Below are 13,966 nucleotides of genomic sequence, written 5' to 3' on the forward strand. Positions count from 1 at the left end.
TCGCTGACTTCTACCGAGTGCTTTTCGAATCCACAATTTATTGCTTGTTGACGTAGACGCATCATAAAATGGGAAAACTTTTCACCTTGCTCTTGCTTGAGTTTCCTCAAATTTCTTCTCTCGATTATATCTTGTCTACCGCTTTGGAAGTACCCATCTAACAATTCAATCGCCAAATTGTAAACTTTGGGCTCTAGCGTTACCATTGGTACTTTATTGTGATCAGGTAAACTTCTAAAAATGCGTTGGAGATCTATTCCTCCGAGGTGCAATAACTTTGCTTTCTTCATTCGCTGATCTTCGACTCCGTACGCCTCAAAATAACATTCTAGGGAACCTTTCCACACCTCCCATTCTCGCGAAAGCCTATGCTTCTCAATCACCTCGCATTTGAAAGGTGGAATTGGTCGCGACTCGTCCATCTGCAATTTTTTTTAATTTTAATTATTTTTTTATATGTGCATGCTACTTTTTTATATTGATTAAAATGCGCATTCATTTTTTTTATTGATTAAAAGAATAAAACAAAATAAATGGAAAATGACGGCAGCATTATTAGTCCAATCTTCCCAAATAAATAAAAATGTCAATATTTGATTTTCCTGTTTCAAAATGCACATTGATTCGCTTCAATGCTCAAAACCTTTTTTTTTCATTCCAACATGTCTTGTAGAGCTTTGGTGAACGCTTTTGGTTCTTTGACTTATTCCGCATTTTCCCAATCGATCACTTTATCCTAAATGCTCTTAAACATCACTAACTACAGATTTAAAAATTTCTTGATCATTACTGGTTTACATATACCGTGAACTGTACTGGTCTTGCATATCATGAACGCTACTGTTCCATAATCTCATAAATGCTACTGGTTTTCATACAGTTTGAACGCTACTGGTTCTTAGATATGTATCATGAACGCTACTGGTTCGATGCTTCAAGAACGCTACTGGATCGCAAATATATAACATGAACGCTACTGGTTCAATACTTTAAGAACGCTACTGGTTCACACAAACCATGAGCGAAACTGGTCTCACTGGTACGCAACTAATCGATATAAATCATGAACGCTACACACATACCATGAACGCTACTGGTTCACCCATTTCATGAGCTAAACTGCTCTCATTGGTCATGTACGCAACTAATCCATATAAATCGTGAGCGCTACTGGTTCACACATACCATGAACGCTACTGGTTCACAAAAAAAACATGAACGCTACTGGCTCGATCATTCCATGGACGTTATTGATTCACCTATTTAAACGGCACAATTCGTTTTTTCTTAATATTGATTCAGTTTCAAAGGTTTACTATTCCTTAACGCAATTTTTGTTGTTGTCTGTGAATCCATATAAATCCTAACTTGTTGCTATGCATACAATGGATAACAAATATATAATCAAGCACGTACCTGAAGCTGCAACAGTATTGTTATACAACAGTAAAGTTCAGCTTAGATGTATGTGTTTGGCGTCATTTCTGCACCCGTCACTAGCACATTCATGTTTCTTTTTCTTCGCCGTGAACGGCGTCACTAATTTTGGCCTTTAATCTATTGTAATTTCCAAACGAATCGATACATAAACTTATCGTGATCACAAGCTTAATCAAATCAGCATTATTAAACCTCACCGCGTTTCGCACACGATCTGTTTCTTCATTTCTCCACCATATTCAGTCGCTCTATTTTCCATTTCTTGCCGCCACCATATTCCATTATATTTTTTTCCTTTGATTTCACAATAAAAAAATGCCACTCAATTCCACTGCTTACCATTTCACTCCTCGTCGCCAGATTGTAGGCTCCTTTGTTACCGGAAATTAAACACCACTTATATTTTTATATTTCACCGTTTATTATTGTTCGTTAAAATCTATGCCCAAGTAAATTGCGTTGCGACTGTCCCGTTCGGCATCCTACTTTTCACTGCTCGCTTTCCATGGCGAGTTGTACCTTCTGCTCATTCTCTCTCTCTCGCATCCATAGATAGCTCTCTTCAGAATGTGTTCGTTACACGCAAAAGTATATTTAGTCAAAACCCTACACATATGAGACCATTCAACCAATCCGAAGGCATTTTGTCTTCCACTCATATCATCCCAATCACGCATAAATTGATTGTTATCGTGATTAATGAAACATGAACAATTATTAAAAACACTGTAAAAAATTATTGAGTAGGAAATGCCGCCCCCTGATTTTGCCGCTCGGGGCGGTTGCCCCCTTCGCCCCCCCTTAGCGCCGCCACTGCATACACTGTTAAAGTTTGATAACCGTACATCAATAGCAGCTCGATAAAACAAAAACAATAACGTACTCTACATTCGTTTTCGAGCTCTCCATCGAGACAGAGGTTGTTTTTTCTAGTCCGTGGTGCTGTGTGAGGCGATAAAGAATAGAGTTAGTCCGCATTCAAGGTTGTTTTGCCAGTTCGGTTCGGTCCTCAGTCTTTTGTTCGCGTGTGAGGATTAAACAATAGCCAGCTGTATAAGCTGGATCGGTTCGTCGTTGGACACCAGTTTAAAGCTAAGTGGTTTTTGTCTTTTGTAACACATTTATTGCTTTCTTCCGTCTGCGCGGGCGCTGACCCCGTGCGTTGACGTTTTCTATGGTTCCCTCTCCGGATGGTCAAATGGAAGTTGAATCGGGTTCAACTTCTAAGGCTCCCCCCCCGGCCCAAATGCTATCCAGAACTCTCAACTGGTCCATTTGTAGTCTTCTTTCGGCCCAAGACTAAATCACTGAATCTTCTTCAGATTTCAAGAGACCTGACGGAACGGTTCTCGGCTGTGACCGAAATTTCAAAGGTCCGCTCGAACAAGATAAGGGTGTTGCTAGCCAACTCAAAGCAGGCAAACGATATTGCTTGCTGTGAGCACTTTACGCGGGATTATAACGTGTATATTCCGGCTGTAAGAGTACAATCCGAAGGCGTCGTAACCGATGAGAGTTTGACGTGCGAGGACCTGCTGAAGTACGGGGTTGGCCGATTCAGAGACCGCTTACTTCAGCCAGTTAAAATACTTGAGTGCAAACGTTTGCACTCAGTAGTAGTTGCGGGGGATGGTTCAAAAACGTACCCCCAATCAAACTCTTATCGGGTGACCTTCGCTGGTACCGCTTTGCCAAATTTCGTCCTCTTGCACAAGGTTCGTCTGCCTGTGCGTCTGTTTGTGCCGCGGGTCATGAATTGCACAAAGTGTAAACAACTGGGTCACACAGCCACCCATTGTAGCAATAAGGCCCGCTGTGGAAAATGCGGGGAGAATCATCTAGATGATTCGTGCAGTAGGCAAGCCGAAAAGTGCCCTTACTGTGCGGAGAGTCTGCATGATATCTCGGCATGTCCCGCGTACAAACTACGCGGGGATAAACTGAAACGTTCCCTTGCGGGACGATCCAAACATTCTTACGCAGAAATGTTAAAGAATGCTACGCCACCATCCTCAGCAAACATCTATACTCACTTGCCTCCTGACGAGGGCGAGGCTGGTAACCCACAAGAGGGAACATCTACTAGGGTGCCTAGAATTTGTAGGAAGAGGAGGAACATTTCCTCTCGTAAAGTTCCTTGTAAAGGCCAGAAGGTGTCCCTTGACGGGGCTCCGAAAGTCACATCTATTGGAAGTGTTGCAACCAAACCGAAGCAATTAGCTCCTGGTCTCGGAGGATTAAGCTCGGAGAAGGAGTTCCCAGCACTTCCAGGAACATCAAAAATCCCAAGTGTTCCTTTGTTTCAGTTCGAGAGTAATCACAGCACTGGAATTATAAAACTCTCGGACATAGTGGACTGGATAATAAAAACTTTCAATATTACTGATCCTATTAAAAGTCTTATGTTAGCTTTTCTCCCTACAGTGAGAACATTTTTGAAGCAGTTGACTGCTAAATGGCCCCTCCTCTCAGCGATTGTATCCTTCGATGGCTAACTCATCGAACGAGGTCACGGATTTGATCACTGTTCTACAGTGGAATTGCAGAAGTATCATCCCGAAAATCGATTCCTTCAAAATTTTTATAAATAATTTGAGTTGCGATGCATTTGCATTATGTGAAACTTGGTTAACTTCCGACATAGATCTCAACTTCCACGACTTTAATATTATTCGCCTGGATCGAGACACCCCCTATGGAGGAGTGCAAAATTTTTATAAATAATTTGAGTTGCGATGCATTTGCATTATGTGAAACTTGGTTAACTTCCGACATAGATCTCAACTTCCACGACTTTAATATTATTCGCCTGGATCGAGACACCCCCTATGGAGGAGTGCTTTTGGGGATCAAAAAGTGCTATTCCTTCTACAGAATTAACCTTCCCTCGATAACAGGTATTGAAGTTGTCGCTTGTCAAGTAACAACCAAAGGCAAAAGCCTTTGCATAGCTTCCATATATATTCCCCCCAACACCGCGGTTGGGCACCGACGGCTACAAGACATCTTAGAATCCCTGCCAGCACCGCGACTAGTTTTAGGAGATTTTAACTCTCACGGTACAGCATGGGGTTGCCTCTATGATGATAACCGGTCTTCCTTAATTCAGGATCTTTGCGATAACTTCAATTTGACAATTTTAAACACGGGTGAAATGACACGGATTCCTGCTCCTCCAGCGCGCCCGAGCGCCTTAGACTTGTCCCTTTGCTCAACATCGCTGCAGTTAAATTGCACGTGGAAGGTAATTCCTGATCCCCACGGCAGCGACCATCTGCCGATTGTAGTCTCAATCAATAACGGTTCAAGGCCATTGAAATCAATCAATATTTCGTATGACCTCACACGAAATATCGATTGGAAGAGCTATGCTGCCGCGATATCCGACAACATCGAATCTACCCAAGAACTTCCTCCGGAGGAAGAGTACAGCTTTTTGGCTGGCTTGATTCTCGACAGCGCGAATCAAGCTCAGACTAAGCCAGTACCCGGCGCGAACATACAAAAACGCTCTCCTAATCCGTGGTGGGACAAAGAGTGCTCAGACGTGTACGCGGAGAAGGCCGCCGCGTATAAGACCTTCCGGGACGACGGGTTACCTGCTAGCTATCGACAATATGCGACGTTAGAAACGCGAATGAAGAGTTTGATGAAAGCCAAGAAACGTAGTTACTGGCGCCGGTTCGTTGACGGACTAACGAGAGAAACATCGATGAGCACTCTTTGGGGCACGGCCCGGCGTTTGCGAAACCGAAACAGTACTAACGAGAGTGCAGAATATTCAAACCGTTGGATATTCGATTTCGCCAAGAAGGTTTGTCCGGATTCCGCCCCGGCACAGAAGATTTACCGCGCCGCGTCTCCTCACGATAGCGCGAACGAAACACCTTTTTCGATGGTGGAGTTCTCACTTGCTCTCTTGTCGTGTAACAATAAAGCTCCGGGGCCAGACAGAATCAAATTCAACTTGTTGAAGAATCTGCCTGACTCTGCCAAGAGACGCTTGTTGAACTTATTTAATAAGTTTCTCGAGGCTAACATTGTCCCACTCGATTGGAGACAAGTGAAGGTCATCGCCATCCAAAAACCAGGAAAACCAGCCTCCGACCACAATTCGTACCGTCCGATCGCAATGCTATCCTGTATCCGGAAGTTGTTCGAGAAAATGATCCTATTCCGCCTCGACAATTGGGTCGAAGCAAATGGCTTACTGTCAGATACACAATTTGGCTTTCGCAAAGGCAAAGGGACGAACGATTGTCTTGCGTTGCTCTCAACTGAAATTCAAATGGCCTATGCTAGCAAAGAGCAGATGGCATCAGTGTTCCTAGATATTAAGGGGGCTTTTGACTCAGTTTCGATCAACATTCTTTCAGAGAAGCTGCACCAGCATGGTCTTTCAGCGACTTTAAACAACTTTTTACTAAACTTGTTGTCGGAAAAGCACATGCATTTTTCGCATGGTGACTTATCGACATCACGATTTAGCTACATGGGCCTTCCCCAGGGCTCATGTCTAAGCCCCCTGTTATACAATTTCTACGTCAACGACATTGATGAATGTCTTGACAATTCCTGCACGTTAAGGCAACTTGCAGACGATGGCGTGGTGTCTGTTACGGGACCCAAAGCTGTCGATCTACAAGGACCATTACAGAATACCTTGGACAATTTGTCTGCTTGGGCTGTTAAGCTGGGTATCGAATTCTCCACGGAGAAAACTGAGCTAGTTGTATTTTCAAGGAAGCGTGAACCAGCACAACTACAGCTTCTATTAATGGGTCAAACTATCGCTCAGGTCTTCACAGTAAAATATCTAGGGGTCTGGTTCGACTCGAAAGGTACTTGGGGATGCCATATTCGGTATCTGAAACAGAAATGCCAGCAAAGGATCAACTTTCTTCGTACAATAACCGGAACATGGTGGGGTGCCCACCCAGGAGACCTAATTAGGTTGTATCAAACAACGATACTGTCGGTAATGGAATACGGATGCTTCTGCTTTCGCTCCGCCGCGAACATACATTTCATCAAACTCGAAAGAATTCAGTATCGTTGTTTGCGTATCGCCTTAGGGTGCATGCAGTCGACCCATACGATGAGTCTCGAAGTGCTGTCGGGCGTTCTCCCGCTGAAAAATCGATTTTGGGAACTCTCATATCGATTGCTCATTCGATGCGATATCTTGAACCCGTTGGTGATTGAAAATTTCGAAAGGCTTGTTGAGCTCAATTCTCAGACCCGTTTTATGTCCCTGTACTTTGACTACATGGCGCAAAATATTAATCCTTCTTCTTACAATCCCAACCGTGTGCATTTCATAAATACTTCTGAATCTACTGTTTTCTTCGACACATCCATGAAAGATGAGATTATTGGAATTCCGGACCATATACGCCCACAAGTGGTTCCAAATATTTTTTATAATAAATTCCGAGAAGTCGACTGTTCTAAGATGTTTTATACTGACGGATCAAACCTCGAAGGGTCCACTGGCTTCGGTATTTTCAATCAAAAGTTCACCGCCTCCTACAAACTCAGTGACCCTGCTTCAGTTTACGCCGCAGAACTAGCTGCCATTCAGTATACCCTTGGAGTCATTGAAACATTACCCGCAGGCCATTACTTCATCGTTTCGGATAGCCTCAGTTCCATTGACGCTATTCGCTCGATGAAACATGGAAAGCACTCCTCGTATTTTTTGGGGAAAATACGGGAGCTACTGAGTGCTTTATCTGACAACTCTTTCCAGATTACCTTGGTATGGGTCCCTTCTCATTGCTCCATTCCGGGCAATGAGAAGGCAGACTCCTTAGCTAAGATGGGTGCCTTAGAAGGAGACGTTTACGAAAGACCAATTTGCTTCAGCGAATTTTTCAGTATTACTCATCAGAGAACCCTCGAAAGTTGGCAAACTTCATGGAGCAGTGGGGAGCTGGGAAGGTGGCTACATTCGATAATCCCTAAGGTATCGACGAAACCTTGGTTCAAGGGGATGGATGTGGGTCGTGACTTCATTCGTGTGATGTCGCGACTCATGGCAAACCATTACACGCTGGATGCACATCTCCGGCGTATTGGGCTCGTGGATAGTGGTATCTGCGCTTGTGGCGACGGCTATCACGACATCGAGCACATTGTCTGGGCGTGCACCGAGTACAGTTCCGCCAGGTCTCGGCTAATGGATACCCTGCGGGCCCGAGGAAGACCAACCAACGTCCCGGTTCGAGATATGCTGGCAAGCCGCGATGTCCTCTATATGTCCCTTATATACACGTTCCTCAAAACCATCAACATACAAGTCTAACTGCCCCTTCTTATTTTCCTTATCATTCTCAGAACTCTCTTCCACCTGTATCAAAGCATCTGTATCGAATGAGCCAACAAACACGGGACCTACGGCACGAACATAACACGCTTAACTCGAAATGTAGCCGATCCACATCTGAGCCGTACTACGAAATCGTCTGGAAAAACCCCTGCCATCTTGAGGAGGACCACCCGGCGTCCCAGTACATGATTCCCCTGATGAAGGCCACCCGAGTTTGTAATCCATCCGTTGATCTCACGATGCCTGAAACTGAAATAATTTTCTCTCCCTGCCATCTTTGTCTACCCTCCCTCCCCTGACTCTTATACCCAGAAGTAAAACCCCTACCCCCCCCCCCCCCCCCCCCCCAATATATCACGAAGCATTTAGCTCTTCTTGTCTCTTCTAGTTTTAACTATTATATTATATAATCTCGTTGAAAATGCCCAACTCTACTACCCACAAAAATAACTATAATTACGAATCTTTACAAAATTCAATCATGCCCTCTAGTTATTCCTAGTTTTAAGTTAGTCGTAAAAAATTGTCCCCCTTAGTTAAACATTATTTGCTCCAATAATCTCACTGATAAAAATGTCAAACCATATTGCCACAAAAACTAAATGACCCCCCTAATCTTATGAAAATAATATTATCCCCTTGTGTAGATATATAAGATAGCTATAAAATCGCATTAGTTTCATTTTAAAAAAATCAATGTGTAATCCCCTAGTTTTAAGCAATTTAAAATGTAAAACAAAACAAAATTGGCACCTTTAAGCTAACGCAACGTGCCTTATCAAATAAACGATTTGAATAAAAAAAAAAATAACGTACTCTTCTCATGTAATTATTGTGGCTTGTGCAATAACACTGAGAAAAGAATTATAGTATCTACGACCAGACTTTTCTGGTTGCTGCAACTATTCGCCAAATTAGTAGTAATGACCCTAAGATCGGCAATATTACACTTCTGTATAGTACAAATACTAGAAAAAATATCTACCGCTTAACTATGCTCTTGGTATTTAGGACGTTTCGAATACCACACCCCCCCCCCCCTCACCAAAAAAAAAAAAAAATTGGATCGAAGTTAAAAATTTTTTGATGCTGACTGATTTAATTCAATATTACAAAGATAATTATCTGATCAGTACATTGATTACCTATTGTTTGAAACATCATGAGGACCTTTGAAAAATTGTGGGAATGCGATCCTGATCTGTAACTAATCTATTGGTCTTGTTTATTGTTTGTTTACATCAACAGGCTGTTGTGAAGCCCCAATGATGTTTCGATGATTAAAATAAATAACGTAGCATTAACATATAAAAATACTTAAAATAACATTAAAATACATACAAATAACATGGTGAAGATAATAACGAATATAGACAACATTTCTCTTCAGAGTCACGATGCTGACAGCACACTTGCAAACAAACGAAGGAGCGTTTTGCGTGGGAGATGATAATCAAACACTGAATGTCCTCTGGATACCGTTGATGGGTGTGTTCATCCCGTAGTTTATCCGATGAAACTGTAACCGCAGTAAATTCCTGTTCCTCAATGCTCTGGGAGCACATTAATTGAAATTTCCTGCAAAACGGCGGAGCAGTCGATTCTATTCTGTAGAACGTCTGCCACGAAGAGCGCTTTCAGGAGATCTCGTCGGGTTTGCAGGGTTTCCAGATTGATGAGTAAACTCCGGCTTTCGTAGCCAGGTAGCTGATACGGATCAAGCCACGGTAACCTGCGCAATGCAAATCGAATAAACCGCCGTTGAATGGATTCGATTCTTTCCGCACCGTTCATGTAGATAGGCCTCCATACTGTAGAGCTGAACTCGATGATTGGCAAGTGCGCAGTATAGCGACTTTAGGCAATATACGTCGGTGAAGTCTCTAGCTATACGCATGATGAGGCCCAGCGTTTGTGATGCTTTACCGACGATGAACGAGAGAACTTTTAATCGATTGAAAAAAATCAAATGATTCTAAAAGTTGAAAGAATGGTCTAGAAACAGTACAAAATGGAGCTTCGATATTTTTTGAAAAAGTGCAATTATTTGGCAGAGTGAAAGTGTAAAAATCGGGTTATGGAAAATACCACGAAATTGGGTAAATAATGAAATGAAAAAATATTTCTGATCAGTAATACATTGGTAACGTTACTGTTACAGCAGTTTCTGTGCGCAAATACTTGCGAGCCATTGTTCTGAAAAACTATAAAAAATAAGCAATAAAACAATAAAAATCAGCAAAAATGAGAACGTTTTTTTTTTCTACTTTAAAATTAAATTAAATCAATTGAACAAATGATTAAAAACGATTATATAATACTAATTGTTACTTACGTAGTAAAAAACCAGCATTTAAACTGGTATTGTCATGAGTCACATTTGCACTGACAGCACGAAACCTAACGAAACACTAACGGCAATCGTACACTCGGGTACAAATGTACCCCACGCCACCTTGACTCCTACTACCACGAAAGCCAAAAGCAAATTTGCTTTACCACCTTACCCTACTCTTACTATGAACTCTAAATTTATGGTTATGGTCCCAGGTCGGTAAATGCCGAATTCACTTCATACAGCTCCAAAGATGGCGTGGGGTACGGGTGTACCCCATATGGCATAATGGACGTTTGGCATAACGGGTTTGGCATAAAGACGTTTGGCATAATGGGCATTTGGCATAATGCTTATTGAGAGGTAGGGACATTTGGCATAATGGACGTTTGGCATAATGGACATTTGGCATAATACCTATTGGGGGTTAAGGGACATTTGGCATAACGGACGTTTGGCATAATGGAAATTTGGCATAATACCTATGGGGGGGTGAAGGGACATTTGGCATAATGGACATTTGGCATAAAATGGCATAGTATTTATTGGGGAGTGAATCCAAAATTATCATAATCAACTTTTGTCATATATACGATATTTTATTTCGTAATATGGAATCAACTCAAAAAAAAAATTTTCATTTTGTATGAATTACGCAATCTATAAGTATTTAGATGGATCATCGCAAAAAACGACTAAATATAGGCACATTTACACACATTATTCTTAATGGGTTAAAAGGGTCCTTTGGATTACGTGGTGTAAATTCAGCAAGTAAGACTTCCGTTTTTTGATAACTTGAATAAAGAGTAACATGTACGGCAGAATACAGATGTATAATTGTGTTATTTGTAAAGAAGGCTGCATCGCTATGCTTTTCATATAATACTTAATTACTATTATGCACAGAATTGTGATGCACCCTACTTGACATTATATATGGAGCACTCCACATAAAATTTACCACCCCAAATTTTGTTTACCATTTGTTTCGATTTGGCTGTCTAAAATATTTTTTTTTATTTGGCTGTCTAAGTATTTTTTTTCTTTCAAATAGTAGGAATTTGCTTTAATTTTTTTAAAATACTTTTGTTTAATCTCCAATACTGCAATAACTGAAGAAGATATTAAAAATTGTTGAAAACATGCAATGTGTGCTTTTCTCAGTTTTCGAATGAAGTTTATTAAAAATAATCATGCTGCTTATTTAATGTAAAATATTGAAAAGTTGGATGACTTTTTTTCTCTTAAAATATTTTTCTTAACGTCTTTAACATTTTGGAAAGAACATTTGAGTATTTTCGGCGTTATGAATTTTTCAGTCGAACTCTGCGCGCGCGAAGCATACCACCACACTCTTCGCTAGCACGCGGGTTTGGCTGCAAGAGTTTCTACACGTCAGCGAGTGCAAAGCGCATGGAGGAACCTTTCGTGCGCGCAATATGTATACTATTCTGTGCATATTAATAAATAAATAGTATATGAAAAGTATAGTGATTCGCCCTTCTTTACAAAGAACGCAATTATACTTCTGTATTCTACTGTAGTACTGTACAATGTACAGTTTACATGTTACTCATTATTCAAGCTATCGAATTACGGAAATTTTACTTGCTAAATTTACATCACGTAATCCAAAGGACCCTTTTAACCTATTAAAAATATGTTCAAATGTGCCTATCTCTAATCATTTTTTCTGTTCGATCCATCTACTAAACTACTCACAGATTGCGTGATTCATATAATATGAAAAATATTTATTTTCTGTTGATAACAAAACAAGTAACAAAATAAAACATCATATATATGACGAAAGTTGATTATGATAATTTTGGATTCACTCCCCAATGTTATGCCAAATGTCCATTATGCCAAATGTCCCTTTACCCCTCAATAGGTATTATGCCAAATGTCCATTATGCCAAACGTCCGTTATGCCAAATGTCCCTTAACCCCCAATAGGTATTATGCCAAATGTCCATTATGCCAAACGTCCATTATGCCAAATGTCGCTACCTCTCAATAAGCATTATGCCAAATGTCCATTATGCCAAACGTCTTTATGCCAAACCTGTTATGCCAAACGTCCATTATGCCATATGGGGTACACCCCTCCGATATTCAAAATCGGTTTAGTTTAGCCCCTAAAACACCAGTAAAGCAATACTCTGTATGTAACGGTCTCATTTTTAGTTAGTGGAAATTGGTGAGCGATGCGCGATGTGACGCCTTGTTCAAAAGTTTTTGTTCGAAAAACGTTTTGTTTTGACAAAATCACCCATATCTCGGAAAGTAAACAACATATCGAAAAACAAAAATAATAGTGTCAAATTGTCACGTTAGGCCTTTCATTTAAAACTAGTTTCATTAAAATCGGTTCAGTCATTGCTGAGGTAATTACATGGCATTAGGGTACATACATACATACACACACATACATACAGACGTTGTCCCAATTTGACGAGCTGAGTTGATTGGTATATGACACTCGGCCTTCAGGACCTCAGAAAAAGTTTTCAAAGTTTGAGCGAATTCTATACATTTCTTTTGTAAGAAATGTGAAAATTGGATAGGTTGGTGATTTGGCTTGGAATATTTTGAGCATACACTAAATTCTATGAAAAGAAATGTTTTGGGACAACGCTCCATAAATTTTCACTATTTTCACACACACAAATACGATACTCCTTAGCCGATTTAACGAGGTCAATTATATGCACCTTTTATGATAGCTATTACTGATTAGTAAAATTACCTTGAATACGCCCTTGGATAAAGAATTGCTTTAGCATGCGAGTGTAACGACAGGTAGAATCTGCAATTGGGCCGCAGCATCCGAAAGATATCCCGAACATTTCTAGTTTCACATTCTGAGAAAGGGCGTTCTCCACGATACACAAGTGAGCAGTACTGCGGGGTTCCAATTCCCCAGGACACGTTAAAATTTCGATTGCAATCTACTCCAACGCAACGGTCCCGTCCCAGGGGACGTCTAGTCTTTCGCCACATTTTGTTCTGAAATTATACATTCACTACTAGTAGTGTGAATTATTCACAATCAAGTGGAGCTGAAATAAGTTACATGTTCTCGGCTGTACTCGTACCCATCGGGGTTCAGCAGTGGCAAAATGATCCAGTCAAAATTTCGCAGCAGTCTTGAATTGATTGCGTCCCGCTCGACCAACTGGTGCACCACGTACAGTGCCACGGATATCGTAATCCATTCTCGGGCATGAATTCCGGCGTCTATCAGCACGTAGAACCGACCGTTGGCCTTCTTTTGCAAGATGTTCGGGCTGATTCGTATGGTGTGTATTTCGCGTCCCTCGAAGGAATGTGCACTGGAGAAAATTTGGATCTTGTTTGAATATTTCTGCACTAAATCCGTGAGGTAGTGGTTCACTTCTTCGTGGCTAAGATAACGGCCAAATATGGAAGACAGATCATGACTCATTTTAAAGCGCACATAGCACCAAACTAAAGCACTAGTTGACCTAGTAGTACTCGACGGATAACTTAGCTGGGATTTACATTTTTGTCGGGAATTCTGATACTAAATGAAAATTATTTGTTCATTGTCTCGTCACAGGCGAAAGTGTTGGTCCCAGTTGATGTACTGTCACAAGGATGTCTTCTAGCCTACTGAGGGAGACAAGGAAACACAAAACGCTATCCAAATAATAGCAGACAAGATCCCCATTACGACGAGCTTGTTATGTTTTTGGGGACAAGTTCAATATACACAGGAAGACGGTGCGTGCTATGGACGAAACAAGATTTATTTGAAAAAGTCGAATTAATAATTGATATTAAATAGACAAAAACCCTAAGTTATGCAATTGCCATATGAAACGGCTTGA

General features: G+C 41.0%; 1 protein-coding gene across 1 annotated transcript in view; it reads right to left on the minus strand.

The window, feature by feature from the left end:
• LOC131688598 (carboxypeptidase B1-like) overlaps positions 1–13,732 on the minus strand; it is a 30,220-nt gene extending 16,488 nt beyond the window's left edge. Inside the window, exons 1-2 of the mRNA XM_058972954.1 lie at positions 13,189–13,732; positions 12,862–13,121 (exon numbers count right to left, since the gene is read on the minus strand). Of these exons, the coding sequence (XP_058828937.1) occupies positions 12,862–13,121; positions 13,189–13,560 (632 nt within the window). The 5' untranslated portion in view covers positions 13,561–13,732. The remainder of the gene's footprint in view (positions 1–12,861; positions 13,122–13,188) is intronic.
• Between the last annotated feature and the right edge of the window lie 234 nt (positions 13,733–13,966).

The sequence above is a fragment of the Topomyia yanbarensis genome, chromosome 3 (assembly GCF_030247195.1).
Source record: "Topomyia yanbarensis strain Yona2022 chromosome 3, ASM3024719v1, whole genome shotgun sequence".
Lineage (NCBI taxonomy): Eukaryota > Metazoa > Arthropoda > Insecta > Diptera > Culicidae > Topomyia > Topomyia yanbarensis.